Raw genomic sequence first — 25,956 nt, forward strand, 5'->3', positions numbered from 1 at the left:
CAGCATGAAATCAGTCACGAGGGGCCCGCCCGGCCCCGCGCGCTCCTTCTGCCCTGACTTTAACTTCCCTTTCTTGGGTGGTTTTTTGTTCTTTCCAGGTTTTCCGACCTTTTTTCGCCCCCCCGCAGAGTGGTGTGAGGGGACGCACTCCCCAGCCGGCGGCCCCCGAAGCCCCGCGGAGCGCAGGGCCCTCCCGAGCCGGGCATGGCGAGGCCTAGGCTGCTCTCGGACCTCGGTCACTCACCAGGGGGGTTTCATTCTGCTCCTCCCACCCCGGGGGTCCGTGGCAGCCCCCCAAGCCCCGTGCTTCTCCCTGGCCACAGGACACCTCCAGTTTGGGGGGACTCATCCCTCCAAGCTGGGGGTTTCTGAGGAAGATGGGCATGTAACTTGGCCACAGCTTTTTTTTGGGGTGGCACTGGAGGGGTGGCAAGCCATATGTGCCACCCCTCAGAATGCACTGTGGCAGTGCCGGGAGGGCACTGACCACCAGCACGCTGCGGTCAATCCCCCCCTCCCCCATTTGCAGGGCTGAGCATCAGGGATCACCGGGATGGGCTCTTTGCCCCCACCGGGTATCACGGCAGGGCTTACAGGTGCCACGGTGCTGGCTTGGGAGAGCTCATCTCTGCCCAGTTTGCCCCAACCGAGCTTTTACAGAACCACGAGACCCAGCGGAAAAACAATATAAATGAAACCGGATTTACAGACATTTTTCCTTCCAAGTCCTGAGGGCTAGGGGCGCTTTTTTTTTCTGCTTCTGCTTGTGTGCAGTCTTGGGGACAGGAGAGCAGCAGCCTGTGGAATGAGCTGGGCACTGCTGGAGTGGGGGACCCCTGGCTTCGTGGTGAGGTCCCTGTCCCTCTCCTGTCACCTTCACGTTCATGCAACTTCTGGAAAATTGCTGGGTCATGTTGCCGGCACCTCACTTGCACCATCTCCTTCCCACACGCTGTCCCTGAGCTTTTTCCATCCACCCATGGCCTCACAAAGGATCCTTGCATCCCTGGGTCCATGCCTGCCACTCCCCAAGTGAGGTCCATGCCAGTTGTTTTGAGGGGACATTTCTGCCCTGGGCTATCTCTTGTCCCACTAGTTCTCCAAATTGCCATGCCGCAGCCAAGCTGGTGGGTATCAGGAATCCTGCTGCCTCCCCGTGGGGACATGGTTCCCCATTGGGATGAGATTTTCTGGAATGATGGCCAAAGGCATTGGTTGAACCTGGTGGGTCCCGTTACTTCGGCCAGCACCTGCTTCCCTCCTGCCCCTGCGGGCGTGTGGTCAAGGCGAGTGCCACTGACCATGAGTCAGCAAAACCCGGCGCCCTCTTGGCCCCACAGCACTGTGTGACTCAGCAAAACCCCGTGTGGTTCTTTTGGGCAAGGGGCCAAGGCATAGTGGGTCCCCAGCATCTGGAGCCTGACTGCAGAGGCATTGTTGCTGCTGCTGTGGGCTCCAGCTTGCGGGTCTCCTCTTGTCCCCCTGGGTACTGGCAGCCCTGTGCTGAGTGGCCGCAGGCAGGAGTGGGTCAGATATAAACTAACCCAAGTGTGGTCCCACCCAAACAAATCCACCCTCCTCAAGGGCTCTAGACCCCTTTGCAAATGCGCTTTGCAGACAAAAGGGATAGTCCTGACACCAGGCCCAGGGCTCCCCTTCACCCCTTACAGGCTTTTGTGGAGCTCATGGTGGAGCCCTCCTCCCTGCTCTTTGAAGTGGCTGGGAAACCATAGCTGGCCAGGCAACGCCGCCTGAGCCCCAGGCTGGAGCACCTCCAGCAGCTCCTCCTCAAGGGTTTCCAGTTTGGCCAGTCTCTGCCAGAATCCTGTGGCTATGGAGTTGGGTTCCAGCATGCAGGTGAGGATGGCATGCCCTGTACCATCACATATTGTAGAACAAAGTCTTTCAGCAGAGTTAAGAAGTCTGGACCCATCTGTGTCTGTTTTGTTAATTCCAAGAGATTTAAAGGCAAGCTTTGCTGTTAGCAAAGCTGTTATGAACGAGCCTTTGCTTGAGCTTCATGGTAACAGGGCTTGTGTCTTCATCCAGAGCTGCTCTCATACCAGTGCAAGAGGGTTGCTGCTTTTAGATGGGCTGCTCCAAGTGACTTATGTGTCCATAGCACCAGTGAGGCCAGACACTTCCCAATGGTTTATTGGGAAAAAGTGAGGATGAGGCTGTATCAGGGAGTGTTACAATACTAATTGTCTCCTGGGTGCTTGCAGGATGGGAAGGGACTGGGGGGCTTATCCCCCAGAGTGTTTAATCTGGCTCTGGCTCTTGGCACCAGTGGTTTTGGAGCTTACACTGCTGTGCCTGTTTGCTGGGGGAGTGGTGGCTCCAGCAAGGAGTCAGGATTTCTGCATTTGGGCTCCCTCAGCACCTCTGTGGAATGTTTGCCCTGATGTCAAAGCCTTGAGAGGTACAGTGGGTATGTTTAAACAGGAGCTGGGAGCACGTCTGAGTATTTATAGGCTGGGACTGTGAGAGTTTATCTTAACAAGATAAACTGGCACGAGCCTGGGATCAGGGTTTTTTACACATTTTTCCTTATTCGTGGAGCAAGATGGAGTGCCATGGCTGAGGCGTCTAAAGAACGCAGAGATGTGTGAGAGACAGCTGAGGGATCCATCCCTCCTCACTCCTATTTTTGTCACAGTGGATGAACCCCTTTCCTTGCTCGTCTGTCTCCCTGGCCCCCTGCATCCCCCCCTGGCTCCAGGCGGTGAACCAGAGCACTGTCCCCTGCAGCCACAGCTGTGGGTGTGGGGCGACGCGCCCCTGGGAGCTGGCCATGCTTTCGCAACCTTGATCCCTGCTTGAGAGGATTCCCAGGGAGAGGGGGGTCAAATGACTCAGCTCCAGAGGCTCCAGCTGGGAACAGAACCCCAGCCCCAACTCTGGGAGATTGGGGTCTCCTTTGTCAAGTGACACCAGGGTGTCCCACCTGCCCTTTGCCACATGGGCAGGGACCTGATGCAGCTTAGTTTATAATCATAGAATCCTTTAGGCTGGAAAAGACCCTCAAGATCATTGAGTTCAACCATTAACCCAGCACTGCCAAGTCCACCACTAAACCCTCAGCACCACATTTACATTGCTTTTAAATCCCTCTAAGGATGGTGGTTCTACCACTTCCCGTTCCAATACCTGAACACCTTTTCAGGGCAGAAATTTTTCCAGTATCCAGTGTAAAGCTCCCCCCCCACATCTAGAGTCTGTTTCCTCTCATCCTGTTACCTGCTACCTGGAAAAAGAGGACAACCCCCACAACCCCCTTTCAGGTAGTTGTAAAGAGCAATGACGTCTCACCTGAGCTTCCGTTTTGCTGAACACCCCCAGCTCCCTCAGCTGCTCCTCGTAGGACTTGTGCTCCAGACCAGCTCCACTGCCCTTCTCTGAACACGCTCCAGCAGCTCAATGTCTTTCTTGCAGTGAGGGGCTCAGAACTGGACACAGGACCCGAGGTGTGGCCTCACCAGTGCTGAGTACAGAGGGAATATCCCTGCCGTAGCCCTGCTGGCCACACTAGTTTTGATACAGGCCAGGATGCCATTGGTTTTCTTGGCCACTTGGACACACTGCCAGCTCATATTCAGTTTCAAACACCTTATTTTTGGGGGGCTCCATTTGCAGTCTGACAACATTTTGTCAGGGATGCTACGGTGGCCTGTTTGTCCTTACATATAGCTGTGTGTTTGCCTTCACCCTTTCCTCCATGATTTTTTTCTATATTTATTTATCGTAATGGTAGCCAATGCCCTGAGCTGCAGTGACCTAAAGGGCAAGGAAGCTTCCATTCAGAAATGCAGATTATTTTTTTTTTTTGCCAAGCTGCAGGTGAGATGTTTAGAGGACAAATGTCTTCAAGTTCAAAAAAATGCATTTCTGATTTCGAAGCTTGTTGCTAAAAGAGAAGACTACTCCTCTGTCTGAGCTGAGCAGAGCCACAAGCCTGGGCAAGTCTGGTTTCAAACAGCCTGACTCCGACTCAAGGTGCTGGTGCCAGTGTGAAGGTGCTGGATGCAGCTCATTAGCAGAGCCTGATTCACCATCCCTGGGATTCTGAATGTATTAGTGGTAACTTTTTCCTGGCACGGTGCCAAGACCTCGCCCACTCCCAACACCATTTCCTAAACTGATGTACAATTCACAAGGTGAGGGTGCGTTTTCCAGTGGCACTGGCACATCCCAAATTACACCCTCTTTCTGGGTGACACCCACAAAAGTAAACCTGAAGGTGGTTTAGTAGTAGCTCCGTCTGATGGGAAACCTGGGAGCAGGGGAGGGTTTGCACTGAGCGCAACGAAGTGACTCATGCAGGCCCTGATGGTTGTGTCCCATCTGTGTAGGCGCTGGGGAAGATGTCCTTGGCATCATGGGTTGGGGCAATCCTCGATCCATTGGTGCCGACTGACTAGGGCTGGTTTGGAGGCAGCTGGCCAGCAGCCTGCTTAAATGTGTTTTGGCTGCCAGCATGGGCTGCAGTGACCTTGGGGAGATGCTAAGTGGAGTTGCAAAAGGCTTAGGCTGGGTGGTAATTGTTCCCTTGGTCTCTCTCATGCTGCAAAAACCCTTGTCCTGGTGGCAGGTGAGGACGGCTCACTGGTGGCTGGGTGACACAACTGGGTGTCACGACAGGCAGGGATCCTGAGAATGGCTCCATCCCCATCAGGGCCATTTGCAGCAGCCTTTGAGCACGAAGTGCTTTCACCCCAGTGGACTTCTCCATCAGATCCTGCTCTTCCAGCCTTTCCCATCTAGCTATTGAAAAAAACCAGAAAGCATTTATGTGGCAAAATACTTACGGTCTTTAAGCCTGTGAGCTGCCCTGGTGTTTTCACTAAGGTTTACTTGCACACCACCTTGCCTCAGTGGGCTGCTGCCAAACTCGGCATTGCCTGTCCCTGTGTCCCAGGCACTCTGTGGCCCTGCCCAAATCCTTGCCACCCCCGCACCACCTGCCCGCTCCTGACCCTGCTCGGCATTAGATGTCCTTCGTCATCCCCTGGCCCATCCTTCTGCATGGCTGGTGACACACCTGGGACCCACCTTGGGGAGGAGGGGACCTGCCTCTCCCTGGCTGCTAGCCCTGTCTGCTCCTCGGGGCAGGGATCTCGTGTTGTTTGCCTCACCCGAGTTATTTTGCAGCAGGCTGAAATTGCCAGAGACAGGCAACAACAATCCTGGTAGACACTGGCAGCAGGCAGCGTGACCGGCGGCTGACGGGATGGTAAGTGGCAATGATGGTATTGATTCATCCCCACCCACGCCAGGATGTGATGGGGAGCACAGGGACCCAACTCACCTTGTCACCTCCTTGAGCAATCCCTGCTGCAGTCCCCATGTGAGCCCAGCTTGGGGTGGGGGGGTATTGGCTTGCTAGTGGGGTTTCCACACATGATGAAGAGAATTGTCTCCAGTCACATCCAAGCACACCATCCATCTCATTTTCTTAGCCAGCACTAGATGTCATTTATTTTCTTTAATTTCCAGGAGAAGCTGCCTCAAGAAGGCCATCATTTGTGCAATCATGTCTCCTCAAAGTGACAAAACACTGAAGCAATTGAGACTTCTGATCCTGGGAGGAGTGTGGGCTCAGGAAGACGAGGGTCAACACCCCATTGCAACCCAAGGATCGGCTTAAAGTTGCAATGTGTTTTCTTGGATTGGGAGCAATCACCTTCCACTGGTAATTTGGTGAATCAATCTGGACCTCCTGGGGCAGTTTCTGCTGGGTCAATATGCCCACATAAGCTCTGAATTTAATTGATTGTCACCTTTCTCCCAAGCTCCATCTTCACATGCCACCACAGCCATTATATCCAGTGTGACTGCCTGCGGTTAAGATTTTGAACCCAGGTTTAAGCACGTCAGCAAACAGAATCTGTGGCTTTGCACACCCTCTCTCTGACCTCCTGCACACAAAACACCCTGTTAATAATTTTTTGCAGTGTGGGATGTGGCATCTCAGCCTCTCTGGCTAACAACCCCTGAGTGTTTCCCAAGGAGCACTGCCACCAGGGTGACTTAGGGTTAGGGTTATGGTCAAAAATGTGAAGATGCTTTGCTCCGTGCTTGTGGCCAAAGATGCTTGTTGGTTATGGGTGGAGGGAGGTGTGGGAACATCCCTGACAGACACTGCAGCTGTGCCCAGGTCTGCAGCCTCCAGCATCCTCTCCTGCTGCAGCCAGAAGTCAATGAAGCTGAACAGTTCGGACACTGCCACTGCAGATGTCTGTTAGCAGATAAATACCCACCAATCTTCCCTCCCTGCACTACCACCATTTCATAAAACCCTTTCTCTCCCTTAGTGCTGGGTTGTTTTGTTTTTAGCATTGCAACTCTGAATTGACTGGTGAAGTGAGTGGGGGATTAAGGGCATGGTCCTGGGCAAAGGTCTCCTGTGAACTCCTCGGGGCCAGGCAGCTGCAGTCTCTGATCCCTGGGGTCACATGCCCCACCCCGAAACAAGGGCCACTTGTTTGACATCGCTGGCAGCACTGGGCTTGGGAGAGGAGGCAGCTGGTCTGCTTGTGGCTGAGCAGAGGAGGACATTGCCCGCTTACCTCTCTGGACTGGGAGGGTGTCTTGGGGGTGTCCCAAGCAGTGCCAGAGGGGTACACCTGGACACCAGGCAGCTTTGGCTGGGGTTGAAGGGGTTTGTTGGAAAGCAATGGTCAGAATCAAGTCCAGGTCCTCAGAGTCCACTTTTCACTCCCTTGCACTTCTTTTACTGGAGTGGGAAGGTGTGAAACCCAGCAGGGTTCAAAGGGAGCCTGTACCTGATGGTGACACAGGTGCTCCTGCCTTGCCCTAGCCGCCAAAACATGAGATGGATATGAGAGAAATATGTCACAACCAGCCCCAGCACCTAAACCCTCTTTGGGCTGCAGTAGCAAGAGACCCTTGGGCATCAGCAACCCCTTGAAGGAGGGAGATCAAGATGCCTTAGAAAGCCAAAACCTAAGGAGCATCCTAAGCATTAATGAACTTATTACAGACACCTCTAAGACAGAAACAGCAAGTCTGTCTGTGCAGCGGGGCATGAAGCTGCATCAGTCCTTTCTGGAGGGTGTTTCTGATGCTCCATCTTCAGAGCAGGGCAATAAGGGCAGTTTTGATGCTACACATTTGAGCCAAGGCCTGAAGCAGCTGCACTTGGCCCTATATGATGCAACCCTACAAGCCTTGAGTTTCCTTCCTTTTTTTCCTATTTTGGGCACGTTTTGCCCTGTCATTCCCCACTGTGCTGACAGTGCTGGAGGGAGGCATGTGGCACTTTCCCCCTGCCTCAGCATCCCACGCACTGCGATGGCTCACGTGGGCCTGTTCCCACCACTCTTGACTCAGCTGATTTCCTCTTGCCCAAGGCATTGACCAAGCTCCTGCTGGCTCTGTCCAGGCCTCGGCAAATGTGATGGATTGGAGTGGGGGAGGATGTCGAGGACCACCGTCACCCCCACCGCTGGCTCTGTGCCCCCACCACCAGTTGCCACCGAAGCAGCCGGCTGTGCACGGTGAGCGGGGCTGGAGGTGGGCGCTTGGATCACTGCATGGAGCCTGGTGGTGTCTGACCTGCATGAATGTGGGACGAACATCTGTACCTGCTTACCGGTCGTGTTTTGAGCATCCTGTAATTAATGTTTGCTCAGCTGACGGCTGCTTAGCATTATTAGCAGATGATGAGTAGCTGATGTTGTTGATGTTGCTACCTTGAAACATCTAATTTCAGCATCTAGACTGAGCAAAAGGGCAGGGGGCCAGACTCCTGGTGCCAAGACTCTGCCAGGCTTTGCTGCTTTGGAGGTGGCTTCCTATTAAAACCTTGCACACAGGCATCCCTGCCCTCCCTTAGCCACAACAGTAGGGACAGGACCTGCGCTGGCAGCATGGTGGGGCCAGCAGCACTCTTTGCTGGGCCGAGGTGTGCAGAGTCCCCAAGCCCAAGGTAGCAGGAGTGAGCCTGGGGACACAGACGCAAGACGACATTCAGAAGCTTAATCCAAAGCCCATTGAAAGTTTATTTTGTATTTAACCCATCTTGATGAACATGTGTAACACCTAATAAATAACTGAATGTCTGTTAAGGAGCACTGAGTTATCCCACCCCTCCTCCCACACTGCTGAACACAGGCACGAGGAACAAGCACTCACAATGGGATGCTTGTTTATTTATTTATTGGGTGGGAAAAGCATTGAAAAGAGAGCAACACTTCTGAAGCCTTTAAAAAAATTACTGATTATGCTGAGATTAAAAAAACGAAGCCAGTATTGTCTTTATCTCCTCAGTCCATAATCCCACTGCCACCTGAGCAGCCAGTTTGGTTTTTTTTACGAGGCAGTTCTGGAGAGCTGACAGGGATGTGAGGTGCCATGTCCCCAGGCAGCACAGTGGCCCCTAGTGGCGACTCACATACAGCCCTGGGGTAAGAAACCTGCAACGGAACCTTGGGGGGCTGCTTGTTGCCAAGGAAAATTAGGAGCAGAGTCCAAATTGCCAGAGGAGAGGCTCCCCTGCATGGGGTGTGCCATGATGCCAGAGAGAGAACTGAGCACACCCACGAACCCCATCAGCAGGGAGCAGTTGCTCCCGAGACCTCCACCCACACCCTCCATACACAGCTCTGGAGGCCCACTTAAGCTTGGCCACGGCACCCAGTCCTGCCCTGGCCCCTTCGGTGGCTGGTCTGCAGCCCTGGCTCCTGCATGGCTTGTGCTGCAGGCAGCCCATCTCCACTGCCCTCTCCTGGTAGGACATCGGAGCTATGTGGCAGCTCTGTCTCTTGGATGGACCTCAGTGCTGGGTTGCAGCTTGTCCCTGTCCTGGAGCTCCTGGAGCTGAGTGTCCTACAGGTCTGTGTCTCCTAAGAGCACTCTGTGAGCAGCCTGCATGCCTAAGGAAAACTGACTTGTGCTATAATCTCTTTTATAAGGGGTAATAATTTAATAAGGGCTTTCTTTCTTCAACCTGTTCACCCATTTCTAAAAGGTTTGTAGGTCCTTTACAGTTTTGAAATCTTTCTCTTCTAAGTTTGGATGGAGCTGCCTGAAGGACTTGCTAGCAAATCAGTGTCCTCAGGAAACCAAGCTGAGTGTGTCTGTGAGGCAGGGTCTTGAGGGCTCCCTTTAGGCAGAGAACCTGGGAATAAACCATAGAATCATAGAATGGCCTGGGTTGGAAAGGACCTTAAAGATCATCCAGTTCCAAATCCCCTTGTGAGGGTAGGGGGGGACACCTTTCACTAGATCAGACCCAGAGCTCCACCCAACCTGGTCTTGAACACTGCCAGGGATGAGGCATCTACACCTTCCTTGGGCAACCTGTTCCAGTGCCTCACAGCCCACATAGTAAAGAATTTTTTCCTAATATCTAATCTAAACCTATGCTCAGTTTGAAACCATTACCCCTTGTCCTGTCCCTCCAGGCCCTTGTAAACAGAATCTCTCCATCTTTCTTGTAGGCCCCTTCAGGTACCGGAAGGCCACAGTTAGGTCACCCTGAAGCCTTTTCCAGGCTGAACAAACCCAGTTCTCTCAGCCTTTCCTCGTAGGAGAGCTGTTTCATCCCTCTACTCATCTTGATGGCCCTTCTCTGGACTCGCCTCAACAGGCTGATGTCCTTTCTGTGCTGCTCCATCTTGGAGACTGTCTGAGAACAGCCAAAGATACCATTTTCAGTTCATGCTTCCTTTAGCTCATGTGTGTGGCATTAGCTTCACTTAATTCTTTGAGAGAAGTCCCCAGGTCCTACCGGGCAGGTAGGTGTAGTCCTCAGTGTCACAGCAAAGGTGTCTTTCTCTCCTAGAGCAGTTGCATCTTTTTGCTTTATCCTAAGACCTAAAGGACCTCATATCAGGAGCAGAAATGAGCATTAAGTTTTGCATGGGAGTCCACGCTCTTGTCCCCTTTTCCTGAGATTTACTTGCTGCATGTCAGGAAATCTCTCCTTCTCCACCAGAAGGTTTTCCTCCAACTGACCCAGTCCCCTGTGTGGCTGGGGGGGAGGACTGCAGGCCTGCAGCCCATCAGTAGCAGGAGGGGACCCAGGCAGAGGGCACACCGACATTTTGAGCCCCTTGGATGTTATGAAGCCCATCGTCAAAGAAGATGTGGGGCTGGATCTGGGCGAGGATGGGGCCCTTGGGAGCCCCATCCATGAAGAAAGCCTCATCGATGGCCAGGCCCCATTCCCGGAGCGTCTTGATGGCTCGGATGCCCATGTCCCGGCCGCTGCGCGCAGTCACCAGGTAGGTGCGGATGGGGGATTTTTCCTGGCTGAACTTCCTGCGCATCTTCCCCAGGTGCACGGCAAAACTCTTCAGGGGACCCTGGAAGCACAGCAAGACAGTTGGGAGTGGGTGAAAAATAAGGAGACATCTACTCTGCCTGTACAAGCTACTTGTTCCTCTTCCAGGGTTCCTCAGGGCTCTGCAGAGCACAGCAATGCCTGTGGGCTGCAGGACTGGGCAGTCTGGGACTGGTGCGGTGCACTGGGGTGCTTGGGAGGAAGGTGAGCCTTGTGGTGCTCATCCTAATCCCAAAGTGACCAGGAAAGTACATCTCAGTGACCAGTGCCTCTGGGTCTGAGTCCTGCAAGTGGTCACATCCTACAAAAGGTGATGTTGAGGATAACCACAACCCTGGATATTTGGGAGCTGATGCTCACTTATAGGAGAAAACAGGCCAGATCCATTTCCAGGGGGACTCCAAATCAGGCCCACACCAGGGACTGAATGGTGGATGCCTAGGGAATTTGTAAGGATTTGCACTTTTTTGGCTGCTCATGGCAAAGCCCAAGTGGCAGTGATGGCAGAGCCTGTGGGTGCCCAAGGAAGGGAGGTGGCATGCTCACCTCTCCCATGGGCACGGCCTCCATCGCCTGCTCGTACCGCACTGCCCCCTCCAGCCCGTGCTCCTGGAAGATCTGGTCTGTCTCGTCGGAGAAGAGCACGGCATCCCCGTCAAACACCACGCGGAGTGGGGTGCTGGGGGCCTGCACCTCTTGCTGGAAAATGAGCGCTGCTGAGACCCCTGTGAGACAGAGCAAGGTGGGGGTCAGGAAGGACACGCCCCCCAGGGGCAGCTCGTGCATGGCAAGCTCTTCCCCACACATCTGCTGCAGCCCCATCCCACACCACCATGTCAGGATCTCCAAGCCATGGAGCCTTCTGTGGGAGTCAGCCCAGCCTTTCCAGGGCTGTGTTATGCCTCCATGGGGATGGATAAGGAAGTGCTGCTGATCAGAGACCAAGGGATCTCTGCTAAGAGATGGTGTGTGGTTGTCAAGGCATGAGCAGCCCTCCTCCTGATGCTCGCTCACCCTGCCAAGCCTGGCTTTAATGTTCAGATTTAGCTCTGTGCTGTGAATAACACAGACTGGCATCTCCATTGATTGGGGTAATTGGCTTAATTTGGCTTAATTCCTACAAGCTGCACCCTGCCCACCCTCATCCATGGATCCAGGTCTCCAGATGGGGGACACCTGTCAGAGCAATGATGCTCTCAAGGAGGCTCCAGGAATGTCCTGTGTAGACAAGGAAAGTCCAGGCTGCAGATGTCTTGCTCCTGACCTTGAAGAACGTGGCCAGCTGATGTGCTCATACCCAAGTGAATTAATAAGAAGGCAATTAACCCCATTAGAGCTGTGGGGAGACTGCACTCCCTCCCATCTAGGTCAAACGTGCTTTCATCTATCTCTGAGCACACAGTAACTCTGTATGTACCAAGGCAGCAAATTTCTATGGCATCCTCACAAAGCCCTGGAAATCACTGATGCACTCTCATTGATCCAGGGAGCAGCCATGGCATTGCATCTCTGGTTAAAAAAGCTTAAATGTCAGGCAGGGTATGACCAGCCCATGGCAGAGCATGACCAGCCCATGGCAGAGCTATGGCAAGAACGATGCATCAAGCACTCAGTGACTTGTGAAGGCATCTGAGCAACCCTGGTGTGTTTGCAGGCTACTGGTAAAAGGACAGAAGAGGAGATTGAAATGTTCAGGACTGTACTGATATTCAATGCCATCCACCCCTTGTCCCTGTGAAACCTTGGGTCTGGCGCTGCCTCTTGGTATTGGGCTACTTGGGAAAAGTGTGGTGTGTTTGGGGACGTGGGATGGAGAGGAGAACACACCTCTCTGGAGGGCATTGCACACATCTGTCCTGTCAGCTGAGAGGAAGAGCTTGACCCCGTGGGACTTCAGGTACTGTGTGGAGTCCTCATCGCTGACAAAGCAGAACTTGGAGATCTCCAGGCCTTCAGGTCAGGGAATGTGAGAAAAGTCTGTTATGGATCAACATCCTCCTCACAGCCCCCCAGTCCCTCCCTGGGTTTGGCATGCTTTGCTGCAGGAGCTCAGGGCAATGGATTTCCCAGTGCTGTGTGGGGAACCTGCCCATGTTCTGGCTGCATCTTCTTGTTCTATTGCTCCTACAAAACTGTGGAGTGCGGTTAAATATTCCCTCCATCCCTCCTTAAATGAGCATTCCTCATGACAGCACTCTGGGATTTAGGGGTCTTTTATAAAGAACTGGGTTTTATCAGTAGCTGACTGAGGATGTCCAGGCTGTGCAAAATGCTACCAGACCTCCTGGTGGTGCGAAGGATATGGCTGGAGGGAGCTGGGCTCTGCCAAGGAGCCTGCGCCCTGGGTGTGCTCCAGCACCCTGGGCAAGCAGCATGGGGCTGGCAGGAATTGAGCTTGTTTCCAAGAGAACCCCTTCCCCTTGATTCCCCTGGCTCTCCATCTGCCACTGATGATCCACTGTGGTGCCTTATCTGTTTCACAGCCGCCCGGGGGAAGCAGGCACCCCCGGGGATGGGTCTCTCTTACCGTAGTGCTTGGCGCTGTTGATGATGCGCGCTCCGCTCTCTGGGCTGTTGTTGGAGAGCACCAGGATGTCAAAGAGGTCCTTCTCTGCTGGGTTGCTCTCCAGCATCTTCTTGTTCACATACTGCACTGCCTGTGAGGACGAGATGGGACTCTTTTGGAGAGGCATGACTGCAGTGGCTTTGCGGGGGCTCTTCTGCAGTTGAGTTTAGTGGTTTGTGCTGTGTCAGCTATGGCAAAGCTGACATGTTATGGACAGTCAGACGGAGCAACCATCCTGCAAAACCCATCGTTAGGGAAGCAGGGAGCAGGATACCTCACCATGGGAGAGATGGACTGATGAGGAGCACAGGTCTTTATGCCCTGCCATGAGGCCAAGAGGCCAGGCCAGGGCCTGCACCCTGTGATGATGGGAGCTGACACTTACAGCTGAGAAAGCTGAGCTTTCACCCCATCCTGCAAGTGTCTGCATGTGCCACCAGCCAGGTGTGGGGCTCACCTGGATGAAGGCAAAGGCTGTGCCTGGTGGGAGGGGCTTGTCCTGGTTGGCCTGCTGGTGCCTTGTGTACTCCTCCTTGCCCTTCTCCAGGTAGAGTTTGTGCTCCTTCTCCAAGTTGAAGATGGCTCTGGTGGTCACAGCAATGACCAGTGCCTTGCTGGGATCTTTCTGCAGGACAGGGAGGAAAGAGGAGTCAGGGGACAGCAAAGAAGGAACTCATGGAGGTGGGGTGAGCAGGGGGAACAGGGCTCCACCGACCAGAGTGGTGGGGTTGGGTGTTGGAAGTACCACCCATGTGTCACAGTTCCTGATGCCAGAGGTACGAAGCCCAATCTTCATCTTCAGGACACCAAGGATGGGGCTGGCAGTTGTGAAACCCTAACCTGTCTGGTAAGTCCCACATCCTCCAAGGACAGCTCATACAGAGGGGATTGCTTCATAATTTTGCAGTTTGTGGGCACAGTACAGCCATGGTTTGTGCTGAGCTGGGCACTGCTGGGTTTCTCTGCACATGCTGGTGGTTTTACCCTTTGTGTCTGTTCTGGACAGTCTAATAAAGTTTCTGTGTACGTACAGAAGCTGCTGCTTTCTCCCTGGCCACTCCAAAATTTAAGTGTGAGCAAAGGTACCTGCCCTTTCCATACAACTGGAGGTTCAGCCCTGCAACTTCTTTCCATGTGGAAATCACATGGACCTCCCTGGGACCAGATGCTCAGCAGCCCTGAGACAGGCCACTTCTGATAAAACCTAGGCACAAGCAATTGAGGCCACCAGAGCTCTGGGTTGCAATTGAGGCCACCACAGCTCTGGGTTGCAGTGTGTCCTCTCCTGTGGCGGCATTTCAAAACTTGGTTTAGAAATACCGGATGTGTGTTTTGTAATGAACAACCTTTTACCTGTTTCACATTGGTGTTTATGACTGTGCTTTCAGGCTCTGCCATCTTCAGTTTTCAGCTTCTAAGAGAAAATATAAAATGAAACTGACAGGTTATAATATAGCCAATCTACAGAAGGGGAAGAGTGGAAAGGAGACAGGGGACATCCTACCCACCAAGTGGAGCAGCCCAAATGAACTTGCTTCTGCTGGCAGCAGCTCTGCTCCCAGAAAAACTGTTCTAATAGTTCCAATTAAATATGATGGAAAAGTGGCTTTTCAAACACAGATCATTGCTTTATTTTTATTTATCTCAAAGAGTACTTTTCTTTGAGTGGAACTGCTGAAAGCTGTTGTGAAGCTATTTTCCCAGCAAAATAAGGCTGTCTTTAAAAGACAAAATAGATCAGATCTTATGGGTAGGTTTCTAGTTCACATCCTTATTGCCTTTTTTGCTACTTTTGCTCGAATGGTGAATTTGCATCTACAAATGAATGAGTTCACTGCATGAGAACATCATTTGCAGCTGTAAAAGGCCAGAGTAAGTAGAGATGCGTGGTGAGGGCTTGAGTGCAGGCTGGGACTGGGGCTGGTCTGCCCCTCCACAGCCCTGTGAGCCAGCCAGGCCGTACACTGAAGGTCTCAGTGCTACTCCAGGTCTGGCAGATGAAAATCTTCGGGGAGGTACATGGGTCTGCCTGTGAGGGCAACTGAATCATAATCCCATTTATTTTTGTACACCCAGGTCCTGTGGTTTCTGTAACCACCATGCTGTGCACTCCACTTCTATGCACTAGTCAGTGCTAAAAGTGGACCTTTAGGATTCAGCCTGTGGGATGGGAGCTGTTCCCATTCCCACCAAGGGGGATCCCATGGGGGTTATTTCCATCCAGTAGCTCCGGATGGAAACACTGCAGGGTTTCTCTGGAGAGCAGAGGAAGAATGACTGCTCTACATGGATTGCTGGGAATGGCAAGGGGGTTAAAACTTCATTTACCAGTTCATGCCCTACCTGCTTACTGGGCTGGGGGTTGTGCAAGCATAGACCAAAGCCAGCATGCAGTGTGAAGTGCAAGTCAGGGTCTTCAGGGAGACCTTTCTTTTGTTCCAATGTCCTTTAATTGATTTTTGTTATTCAGGGACTGCAAAGCGTTGCCTGGGCTGGTAGGCAATACACTTGTCTGAGAGCCAGAGCCTTGCCATGGGGAGCTCCGGGCTTGCATGTGCACCCCCTGACTGCCTCTGGGGTGGAGAGTCCTGCGGCAGGGCTGCTCCCCCAGCCAGGGGTGCGTGGAAAGCCAGGAGATATTGAGCATCTCTCTGCTTCCTCCATCCCATACCCCATTCTGGGAAGGGGTCTCCTCCCAGGGACCAGGGCAGAGGGTGGCAACCACCACCCTAGACGAGCAGGGAGAAGCTTTCCTCTGACAGAATCTCAGCCAAGTACTTTTCTGAAAGTCAAAATTTAATGCAAGGAGGCAAAGGAGCTGAGCAGCCCTTCCTGGTGGGAGAACCCACCTTCTAATGTCTGTTCTTTCAAGCGCTGCAAACCAAGCCTGACTTCTCCTTTCCACTCCCTGCCCCTAATGCCCACAAGTGCAGTTCGCACACCGGCGGGTGCTGCTGGTCCCCGCAGCTGCGAAGCGGGGGGCAGATGTTACCCCCCCTAGACACAGACAGGATTTTGTCAGAGAGAAAAGCCCAAACTCACCCCGAGCGCTGCCTCTGCTCCGCAGCACAGCCTGTCCAGCGGCAGCATCCCAGCTCTGCCCAAGACGCCGCTGTTTATATTTCCCCCTCCCCGCGCTGGCAGGAAGCAGGCAGGAGCCAGGATGGGGTGCAGCTCCGCTTCCCGGCGTGCTGGGATTTGTAGGCAGCCAGGTGGTTGGCGTCGTGCCCGGGCCAGACTGCATTTCCCAGCTGGCGTTGCACGGGCGGATCGTGGTCACCCGGGCCTGGTCAGGGACACAGCCGCGGGCAAGCCGGGGAGGCGGCTCAGCCCTATTCCAGCTTCTGGAGCTCCCTCGGAGCTTGTGCTCAGTGGCCGCGCACTGCCCACAAGCGCTGCCGCGGTATCTATTTCTGTAGCCGGAGTATTAATAGCATGCCTCTAGACCTCTCCTTTCCCAGTCTCTGAATACACAGTGGTTGTAGTTTTGACCAAAAATATAGGGGTACCTGCACCAGAGTGGCTCGCAGCAGTTGCAGGGATGCAGGGAGCAGAGGGTTGTGCAGAGTGTGGCAGGGTGCAGAGGGAGCTTACCATATTTACAATTTTCCTGTAATGTTTTTGGATCCCTTTTCCCTTCTTTTCTGAAAGCTGTCTCTCAGATAGTGCCCTGAGCAGGGGTGATTTTTGGGCTAGGATCTTGCTTTTCTGGGTAGCTGTGTGGTACCCAGCCCTGTGAGGCTCATGGTGCTGGATTATTTCAACACCCCCTTTCTCTGCAAGAGTGTGATTGGCCATGGGGAGGGGGGAGAAGGAGGTAGGGGGACAGGGTGGAAAGGAGAAGGGGAAAGGAGCTGACATGACCTGCTGCCATCCTGCAGCTTTTCCCTTGCCCAGCTAGGCCATGTCCCTGCCCCAGTGCTGGAAAAAGGCCCAGTGCAGCAGCCTGCCCAGCCTGGCTCCTGCCAAAGGAGACCAAACCCACCTGCACTAAGGCAGCTGTCTCCCTGTATGGCACCAGGTTATCACCAGTATCACCAAATCTCCTCTGAAAATGTGGGAGGCCTCTGGGGTCCTGTGCACTTGGCTTCACTGAGATCATAGAATCAGAGAATGGTTTGGGTTGCAAGGAGTCTTAAAGTTCCAACCCCTACATCATGGGCACTGATGCCACATACTAGATCAGGTTGCTTAGGGCTTCATTCAACCTGGCCTTGAACTCTTCTGGGGATGGGTCTCTGGAAAACCTGTTCCAGTGTCTCACTACCCTCTGAGTAAAGAATTTCTTCCTAAGGTCTAAATCTCTTATCTTTTAATTGTCTTTAGCAAACAGCCTGTTGAAAAGACTGCTGATATACTCAGCTTTTAGCATGCTTATGCAGACCCTCTTTCCCTGACTGATTTTATTGGACATATTCCCTTTTCCCCCATCCCCATAATGCATTTCCCCTGTGCATCCTCTAGGCCTGCCAGTTTAGAGCAAAAAGTCCCCCCCGACGTTTGCTGCAGCATCATTCCTGCAGCATCTCCTGCTCCTGGAGGTGATGCTTCTCTGAGCAGCAGGAGTGCAGGGCACTTGTGAGTAGGGTTGTGGTTTGGATGGCTGAGGGGCAACCCCAGCCCCTGTCCCATGGCTAGGCACCTGCTATGGCAATGCCTTGGTGGTCATGTGAAAATCTGGCAGGACCGGTGAGCCAGGGTTGTGGGGCAGAGCTGGGACAGGTCTGGTTTCCGGGACATCTCCTCCCACGACTACGTCAGCCATCAGGCACTGGCAGTATTGCTTCCCGCTTCTGACACCACACCAAATTTACGTGGTGATAAGGCAGGTTTTGGGCAGACTTTGCTGAACTGGCAGCAAGGGAAGAACTTTACAAGCATAAATTTAATGCAACAGGGATGCCCGTGAAATTGCTCCTGGCTATGTGCCTAGTGCTGCACTCGTTGGCACTTGGGGGATGAAGCCACTCAAGCAGTATTCCCTTACCCTGTCTGTCCTCCCTGATGTGTTGGAGCAGAGCATTCCTGTTCATCCCCACTGCCGCACACATTTCCAAGGCCCTCACGTGGTGCATGCCCTGTGGGCCAGGGAGCTGGGCTCTCCAAGTACAGAGCTCACCAGGAATGGATACAGTACTGCACCCATCCCATTGCAAGTGTCCATTCCCTTGTGCTAAGTGCCTGCAGCCACACAGTCCAGCCCAGCAGGGATAACTTGGAGAAGTGAATTTCCCAGTGCACAGAGCTGGGCAAGGATGCCCATCAACTTCTCACAGGTAGGAGGGCAGGTTTTGCTTCCTGGTCCAGCAGGGAGTTCCCTACTGGCTTTTCGCCTGCATGAACACTGCTTGGGTCAGCGGTGAGGTGGGGCTGACGGAGCTGCTGAGGCCACCCGGTTCCTGAGCTGGCAAAGCAGACTTTCCTGTTTTGGCTGTGCAGTGCAGTCACCATCCCTTCTGCACCCTCGGCTCCACGCCCAGTGGGGTCCCATCTCACCCCACAGCATGTCCCTGCCACGCATGGTGGCTTGACCTGGATCCTGCACAGCAGGGAAGGGAGACTGAAGCTGAGAAAGACACTTGTTGGTAAGTCTGGATTTGGGAACTCAGTCAGGACAGGGTGGGAGCAAGAATCAGGATTCTCCCAGCCCCTTTTCCAGGAGTACGGATGCTCAACAGTCCCTGCAGACTGCCCACTGAAGCTATGCTGCCTCTCCCAGACTGCAGCAAGGCTGTAACTATCATTCCCAAAATGGTGGCTCAGATAATTCTGCAGGGCTGGGATGAGTTTTTTTTAAACAGGGCTAATGTTAGACTAATGTGGGGGTCTGGTGGCAGGCAAGAAGTACTGAGACAACTAATTCTGAGCTGGGTGGGTGCCTGCTCGGCTGAAACTGCAGGCACCTGAAACTGCTGAAACCTCTTAAATACCTGAGCAGAGCTTCAAGTGTCCAATGGCACAGATGTCCCAGGTGGTACTGGACAAGTCACTTAACCTGCACCTCATTGTCCCAGCAATGATGCCACAGGGATGACAGCAATTCCCATGTCTCTCCAACCCTATGCCCACATGCAGCAAAGCTCACTGCTGGAAAAATAAAAGGCTCTTTCTGGCTTTGCAGGCTCAGCAGAGGGAAGTGCAGATGTGATTTCTCCCCAGGAGAACCCCATGCAAGGAGCACCTTGGAATGGGCAGAACGTGGGCAGAGTGCAGGCAGGGTGAGGTGGTGTTGACTGCTTGAGCAGGGACCCACGGGGACACAGGGCAGGAGGCTGGGGCTGCCAAGGCAAACAGGCACATACCTGCCAGCCTTGCTCATGGCACTGAGGCTGGGTGCCACCCTTGCCGTGGTGGCTGCAGACGCTCTCACCAGGCAGCCTGGCTCCTGGCACATCTCTCCTGCTGACGCAAAAGGAATTTCGCTATGAGGAAGCACTAATGCTAGAATAAGAGCTTTGCCATGGGGAGAGCAGTGCTGTAAAACCACCCTGCTTTAAATTTGAAGCCTTTCCTTATGCCGTGTCAACGTTGCCATGTGCATGGGTCAGGATCACAGCAAGTTTCCAAACCGCTGTGACCCCAGCATGGTGGTGCCACTGCCACTGGCAGCGAGGGCAGCAGCCCTGCTGCAAGCCCAGGAGCCAACCATCCTGCCCCTCAGCCCTGTGAGAGAGAGGAAAATAGCCAAAAAGAGGTGTTAGCTAGTGATGAGGCTTTCCTGGAGCTGAGCAAACCCTTCAGCTCATGCTGCCTGGCCAGGGAGGAGTCAGCACAAAAGAGGTCTTGGTTTTGTCCCCTACAGACAGGTGACTCCTCTTCTCAAAAAAAACACCAGAAAACTCCCTAATCCATCCCCTTGATCTCTCTCCTTTCAGAAGGCAGACTTGCAGGGATATGAACGAGAAGGCTGTATGCGAAGGGCTGGCTGGCACAGAGCCCTCCCTGCCCGCGGCTCCCTCCTGCTCCATTTCACAGCTCATTGCCAATGTGGCCAAGCCCTAACCGCTTACCCTGGGCTCTGTATTTTAATTGTGTTTGCTCTCGTTAGAGCCCTGGGCCACGGGCAGCACAGGTGCTACTGGAAAGGAAATCCCCACCCTGTTAATTTTGCCTGTGTCCCCAGGTCACACCAGCCATGGCAGTGGCAGCCAGGATAGTCAGGACTACGACCTCCCCACATGCCAGCATTACCACCACGGCTTGGCCAGGCTTCTTGGACAGCTGGCTTAGCCGGATCCCATGTGAGTACAGCAGCTCTTGCCCTACTCTCAGGCAGCGTTATCTGGTGGGGCTCCTGGACTCTGAGGCTATGAGGCTCTGAGGACTCTGAGGCTCTCTCCCTCCAAATCCCTTTTCCTAGTGGGGTCCTTCAGGGTGGGGATGCTGCAGAGTGGTACCACGCTGCTCCAGGAGTGCAGGGCATCCTTGCTGCTCATTTGGGGAATGGTCTCCAGCTGCAGCCTCCCTGAATGGGGACTGTCCAGGAATATAGGGGCAATTTTGAAAGTACAACTCCTTAATGCTGAAGCATCAGGAAGGGGTTTAAATGCACTCCATATGTATTGCTTGGTTTTAACTGTTCTGTCCAATTCCATTCCTTGAACATCACACCAGTACCCAAATGGGCGCTCATCACCGTGGCTGTGGCAGGGGCCATTCTCCTCCTCCTCTTCCTTATCTGCATCATCAGGTGCTGCTGTGGCAAGAAAAAGCCCAAGAAGAAGGAGAGAATCAGCTTGTGCCCTGTCAGCAACTCAACCACAGCCAGCCTCGTGCGTCCTGCTTTCCCCTCAGTCCCACCTCCCTTCTCCCTGAGAGGTTTGCTGCTGCACTTCCCAGTTCCAGGGATTGTGGGAGCACGGCATGGCGGGGACATGGCTGAACACATCCTGAGGGTAGTGTTGCTCTCTTCCACAGGTCCAGCCTGAGATGGAGGACCTGGAGCGAGGAGTGGAGCAGATGCGTCGAGGAAAGCTGCAGTACTCCCTGGAGTACAACTTCCGCACACAGGAGGTGGGGATGTTTGTGGCCATGGCACAGCAGGGAAACAGCTTTGCTCTTGCATGATCCCTTTTTGCTGTCCACTGAGGTGGGCCCAGGTTTCCACCTGGCTGCAGCCTGCCAGCTCTCATGCCCACATGGTGTGAAGGCGTCCTCACTGTTGCACTCGCTTCCCACTGAGCCCTCAATTGTCTGACCCTGTCCTCCTCCACCCGGTGACCTTGTGCATCACTCCTTTCAAGCTGAAAGTCGGTGTGAAGCAGGCAGTTGAGCTAAAGGCCATGGACAGTGGAGGCACATCCGATCCATATGTGATCGTCTACCTGACATCTGATATGAAGAAGAGATACGAGACCAAGGTTTACCGCAAGACCCTGAACCCCGTCTTCAACGAGAGCTTTACTTTCCAGGTAGAAAACTACAGCCAATGATGGCTTTTGGGTCCCATCAAGAGTGTTGTTGCATAGGCACTGCTCCCTGGGCAAAAACCTCTCCAGGCAGGGAGATGCTTGTGCAAGCAGGATGGGGAAGAGTCAGAGAGAAATATCTGTTATTGCATTGTTACTGCCACATCCCATGGGGAAGGGCTGCCACTGAGGAGTAAATCCTGGCTTTTGGGTCCTCCCCTGTAGGTACCCCAGGCAGAGGTGCCTGAATGCACACTGGTGATGCAGATTTATGACTTCAACCGCTTTGCCAAGCATGACATCATTGGTGAGGTCCGGCTGCCCCTGGCCAGTGTCAACCTGCAGCACGTTATCGAGCAGTGGAGTGAACTGGCGGCGGCCAGTAAAGTGGAGGTCAGTCCTGTTGGGTGGGAAACTCTGCCAGGAGGGATGCACTGTTGCTTCACTTGCCACCACCCCAAGAAGCAGGCCCTTAGGGGCAAGCACAAGAGTGGGGGAGACTCGGGAAACCTGGGGCCTGGTGTCATAACCCCAGGCAAGCTGGGTCCTCTGCCTGCTACTAATTGCTGGCATCACTCCATCAGGAAGAGCAGCTGGGTGAGATCTGCTTCTCACTGCGCTATGTTCCCAACACTGGCAAGCTGACGGTGCTCATCCTGGAAGCCAGGAAGCTGAAGCGAATGGACTCTCATGGACTCTCAGGTCAGCTGGGGCTGCTGTGCTCAGATCTTCCTACTCCTGCCCAGGCTTCAATGATGGTACCAAGAGCTGCAAAGCCTTGAAAGCTCTTGGTGTTAAGACCTGCTTCCTGCTGCCACCACCCTACCCAGACTTTGTCTGACTCCCAGCCCTCCCAGCACAGATACTCTAGCTTTGTGCAGAGCTGGAGATATCTTCCAGGAGATGTTATGGCTGGATTGTACAGGAAGCTTGTGGCAGGAGGAGGTGAGCTCTGGGGTGGCTGGCTCACCATGAGGAGTGACAAGTAGATGCCATGCTCTGCTTGGGAATGGCTCAGGGAACCTGTTTTGTGGCTGAGCTCCTCAGTCAAAAATTATCACTTGTGCCAGCTGTGTCCTCTCTCTCCTCAGATCCTTTTGTCAAGGTGCATCTCATCCTGAACAGGAAGAAATGGAAGAAGAAGAAGACAAGTGTGAAGAAAAACACCTTAAGCCCTTACTTCAATGAGGTGTTTGTTTTTGAGGTGCCTTTCAATCAGATCCAGGTGGGTTTCCCTGCAGCGCCCAGGGCTGAGCAGGTCCCCACTGCAGCAAGACCCCTCCCACTGACCCTCTTTTTTGTGTCCCCCCCAGAATGTGGATGTGGTCATCTCCGTCTGGGATCACGACAAAGTGACCAAGAATGAGCCCATCGGCAAACTCTTCCTGGGCTGTCGAGCCACAGGCAACCAGCTGCGGCACTGGTCTGACATGCTGTCCAACCCACGCCGGCCTCTCGCCCAGTGGCACAGCCTGCAGCCCCCCGATGTGGTTGACAAAGCCCTGGGACTGAAGTCTCACCTCAAGCTGCCCCTGGCCTCCAGATAGTGGAGGTCTCCTTCTCCACCCATGGAGCAGGATGGTGGGCTTGTGGAGGAGAGAGGGGCTTCTGCTCGGCAACATCTTGGTCCCAGCTCAGTGTCAGCAAAGAGGGGACTGGGACTCCTTTTGGCTAAGAGATGATCTGGCTGCTGGTGCAGTTCATGCCCTGTGTAATGCCTGGGGTGGGGCAGCTTGGTATCCCAGGGCAATGCTGGACATGGAGCAGAGGATGCTAGAGGAGATGGCATGGGCACAGGAGCCAGCTCACCTCAACTGCTCATGGGCCGGGGGCAAAAAATACACAGAGCTTCAGGCTCATGCAAAAACACTGAGTCCATTGACATTTATAAAGCAGAGGATTAACATTATGGTGGCATGGGTGGGAAATTTCTTTGGTTGTGAATAATTTGACAAGAGGTGTGTTCTTGGAAAGGTTTTATGTGTCCTGTGAAGGCTTTTAAACAAGACCAAGATGTTGAAGCACCTAAGAGGCTTGAGAGGAGAGAAAGAGTAGAGGTTGGTGAGGAAGGTGTTGGAGACAGAGGACTACGTCTCCAGCAGAGAGCTCTTTAGTGCCTCTGCTTTAAGCGTCCTCTGTGTCCTGGCTAGAGGCTAAATGAGGCAGCAAAATCACGCACTGATTGTCCACGTGGCTTCACTCTTAGCTCATTCCCAGCCCATGATGATTTGTGCACTCTAAGATGTCAGTCAGGCTATGGGACTCATCAGTGAGCATCCTCATGGACCACACAGATGAGGATGCACAATGTCAGCTCCATTCGCCCCACACAGTCCTACAGTAGTGGCACAGCAAGGTTTGCACCTCTGGCACCTGGAGGTGCTGCCAGGGTGGAGGGGCTGAGGCTCTTGCTTTCATAGTGTGATCACACTACCCTAATAAGTCTGGGTTGCAGCCCTCGCGTCACTCCTGGGCAGGTTTCGTGTGATCTGGAAGGTTTTTGTAGCCACGTTCCTGCCCTGCCCTGCTTTGTGGGGGCAGGGTGGGGGCTACATAAGTAAAGATCACTCCTAGGAGGATGAGGGCATCAGAGCTTTGCCTCTACATGCCCTTGATTACACTACAGTTAGGGGTGGCTCAAGAGCAGCTCCTCTGAGCCATCTGCAGGAGGAAGCTCCTTGGATTGGGCTAGAGGAGGAGGGAATTGCTTTTGCTCTAAAATACTTCTGCTACAAAGCAGCCACAGCACACACAAGATCTGAATTTTGGCCCAAAAGACAAAGGTCCTTTTCACCACAGGGAGCTGCAGGCACAGTGCTAATAGCTATTGCATGGACTGTGGAGGGGAGAGAGCCCAGTGCATTAATGAAAAGCCATTAATATTAAAGAGCGGTTAATCTGCGATTACCCAGAGCTCCACGGAGCGACTATCCAAGAGTTAAACAAACACGAAGCTGAAGAAGATTATGAAAACTCTTGATAGAGATTAATGACCTGATCTTAACCATAAAAACCTGCTGTGTCTGCTCCATGATAAATATTCTCCAGGCTTCACTGTGGCCGTGAGGAGGGAAGAAATGGCAGGGTGGTTTTGAGATGACTAACAAGTGAAGTGTGGCTTCTGCTGGGGAAACAGCATCTGCTGGCAGCCGCTAATGAGATGGAGGAGGAAATCAGTCTCCTGAGAAAGACTTGTAAAGGGATGTTTTAAAGCCTCAGCCTTCAGTCTCAGCCTAGAACAGGCTGTGCAGAAGGGAACGTCTCTGAATTGGGTTTGGGGTCCAAAATTTATTGCGAGGCTGGTTTTTGGTGATGCTATGTGATGATTTAGAGCCATGCAGGACCCAGAAAGGCTTTTGGAGGTGTTTGGAACAGGCATTTGTGTGTGCATGTGTTTATGTGTGTGTGTGTATTTTCTGGTTCCCCTATTTTGAAGTCAAAGCCTTGGGGTTCACTGCATAATTTATGGGGCTGGGCATAAAAGCATGTGCATTTTACTCCCAAAACAGATGCAGTTGAAGAATGTACAGGGACATCACCTCCTTGAGAAACATTACCCCCTGTACCAGTGCCTGCCCCTTCTCTCTCCAGCTTTGGCCCTGCTCAGTGCCTGAACTGAGTGAGCAGAGCTGGTGAGGCAAGCCCGTGGTGCTTTTAGGGGGAAGGCCAGGGAACCCGGAAGCGAGCACCCAGCTGGACTGGCTCCGGGCAGCCTGGAGTGAGCCTTGGTGCAGTAAAACTCAGCAATCTGAGTTGTTTGTTCAGGAGGGAGAGGCGAGCATGTGGGGATGTTCTCCACCTAGCTCCAGTTTTTAATGCACCGCCGAGGCTGCTTTTTCCCTCCGTCATCGCTTTTCCTTCTCAATATGCCTTGTGCGTTTACAGCAAGGCTTTGAGCACTCTCATCCTCTGGCAGGATCCTCTTAGTATCTGCTGGCAGCTGTTTGAAGCAGGGCTGGTGGATCTGGGCTTCATTTCATGGCTAATTTCACCCAAAATGAACACAGCCTGCTTGGGAGCCTGTTCACAGGAAGGCAAACAGCCCTGTCTTGTCTGCAAGCCGTCTCCTTTTCACCTCCCTGTGGCCTCAGCAAGGCTGGTTGTCCCTCATTCACCAAGGCCAGATGTCTGACTATCTTCTACCTGACCAATGCTGCTCGTGCACCTGGAGAGTGGAAGATGCAACAGAAAGAAAAGTTAAAGGAGGGGGAAACCAACCCCTCCTCAGCTTGTGTCTGTGCTGGATTCCCATGTCTGCATCTAGGGGGCAGGGCAGGTACATGCTCTGAGCTGCGTGTCTCTGTCTCTGGTCTGTGACCCTTGTTAGAGCCTCACCAGCCCAGATTTCTTCTCCTGGAGATGGAGAGTGTTTGCAAGAAGGGGAGAAGGAAGCAAGAGAGAAACCACGGGCATAGAGCCAGCTGGTAGCCAACTGGTGGCTGGAAGCTGGGGGTGTCTGAGTGGCTTTTTCCAGGAGGCAGGAGCCAGCCTTTGGCTGACCCTGCACCTCAAGGGCAAAGAGGGTTTTGCTGGTGGGTTAAGGGGGACAAAAGCAGGTATCCAAAGCCAGTCTGCATGGTGCAAGGTGCCCAGGTAGTGGGTGTGGATTTTGTCACTCTGCACTTAATTAGAAGCTTTGCAGGTCGGTGTCAAAGTGAAAAGCAGGGCTCGGG

At 53.3% G+C, this 25,956-nt stretch overlaps 2 protein-coding genes across 7 annotated transcripts; one reads left to right on the plus strand and one right to left on the minus strand.

Annotated features, from left to right (window-relative positions):
* Positions 1-7,995: 7,995 nt before the first annotated feature.
* Positions 7,996-17,020, minus strand: LOC127478438 (cytosolic 5'-nucleotidase 1A-like). Of its 6 annotated transcripts, XM_051804085.1 has the most exons (9): positions 16,861-17,019; positions 16,470-16,545; positions 15,918-16,066; positions 14,229-14,289; positions 13,333-13,500; positions 12,837-12,966; positions 12,137-12,259; positions 10,856-11,034; positions 7,997-10,331 (listed from the first exon to the last, which is right to left on the minus strand). In XM_051804085.1, exons 4-9 carry the CDS (start codon positions 14,271-14,273, stop codon positions 10,029-10,031), a joined length of 948 nt encoding a protein of 315 aa, XP_051660045.1. In that variant the 5' UTR covers positions 14,274-14,289; positions 15,918-16,066; positions 16,470-16,545; positions 16,861-17,019; the 3' UTR covers positions 7,997-10,028. The 6 variants fall into 6 exon arrangements, with proteins under 6 accessions (XP_051660048.1, XP_051660045.1, XP_051660047.1 ...); XM_051804087.1 differs by lacking the exon at positions 16,470-16,545; XM_051804083.1 differs by lacking the exon at positions 16,470-16,545 and having other exon boundaries at positions 15,918-16,126.
* Positions 17,021-18,265: 1,245 nt separating this feature from the next.
* SYT8 (synaptotagmin 8) lies at positions 18,266-22,965 on the plus strand. Its single transcript, XM_051804079.1, has 9 exons — positions 18,266-18,460; positions 19,999-20,116; positions 20,490-20,647; positions 20,793-20,888; positions 21,119-21,286; positions 21,509-21,676; positions 21,868-21,985; positions 22,375-22,508; positions 22,597-22,965. The coding sequence occupies exons 2-9, from the start codon at positions 20,011-20,013 to the stop codon at positions 22,828-22,830; spliced, it is 1,182 nt and encodes a 393-aa protein (XP_051660039.1). The 5' UTR covers positions 18,266-18,460; positions 19,999-20,010; the 3' UTR covers positions 22,831-22,965.
* The last annotated feature ends 2,991 nt before the right edge of the window (positions 22,966-25,956 follow it).

This window comes from Manacus candei, unplaced genomic scaffold (genome assembly GCF_025592945.1).
Source record: "Manacus candei isolate 608988 ecotype Guabito, Panama unplaced genomic scaffold, ASM2559294v1 h1tg000060l, whole genome shotgun sequence".
NCBI classification, from domain to species: Eukaryota; Metazoa; Chordata; class Aves; order Passeriformes; family Pipridae; genus Manacus; species Manacus candei.

Coding starts and splice junctions, on each gene's coding strand:
- SYT8 (XM_051804079.1), top strand. CDS start 20,011: ATGGCAGTGGCAGCCAGGATAGTCAGGACTACGACCTCCCCACATGCC. Junction 20,648..20,792: donor ACTCAACCACAGCCAGCCTC/GTGCGTCCTGCT, acceptor TCTCTTCCACAG/GTCCAGCCTGAGATGGAGGA. Junction 21,677..21,867: donor CGGCGGCCAGTAAAGTGGAG/GTCAGTCCTGTT, acceptor TCACTCCATCAG/GAAGAGCAGCTGGGTGAGAT.
- LOC127478438 (XM_051804084.1), bottom strand. CDS start 14,273: ATGGCAGAGCCTGAAAGCACAGTCATAAACACCAATGTGAAACAG. Junction 11,035..12,136: donor GTGCAATGCCCTCCAGAGAG/GTGTGTTCTCCT, acceptor TCTGTCTCACAG/GGGTCTCAGCAGCGCTCATT. Junction 10,332..10,855: donor AGGCCGTGCCCATGGGAGAG/GTGAGCATGCCA, acceptor CTGTGCTTCCAG/GGTCCCCTGAAGAGTTTTGC.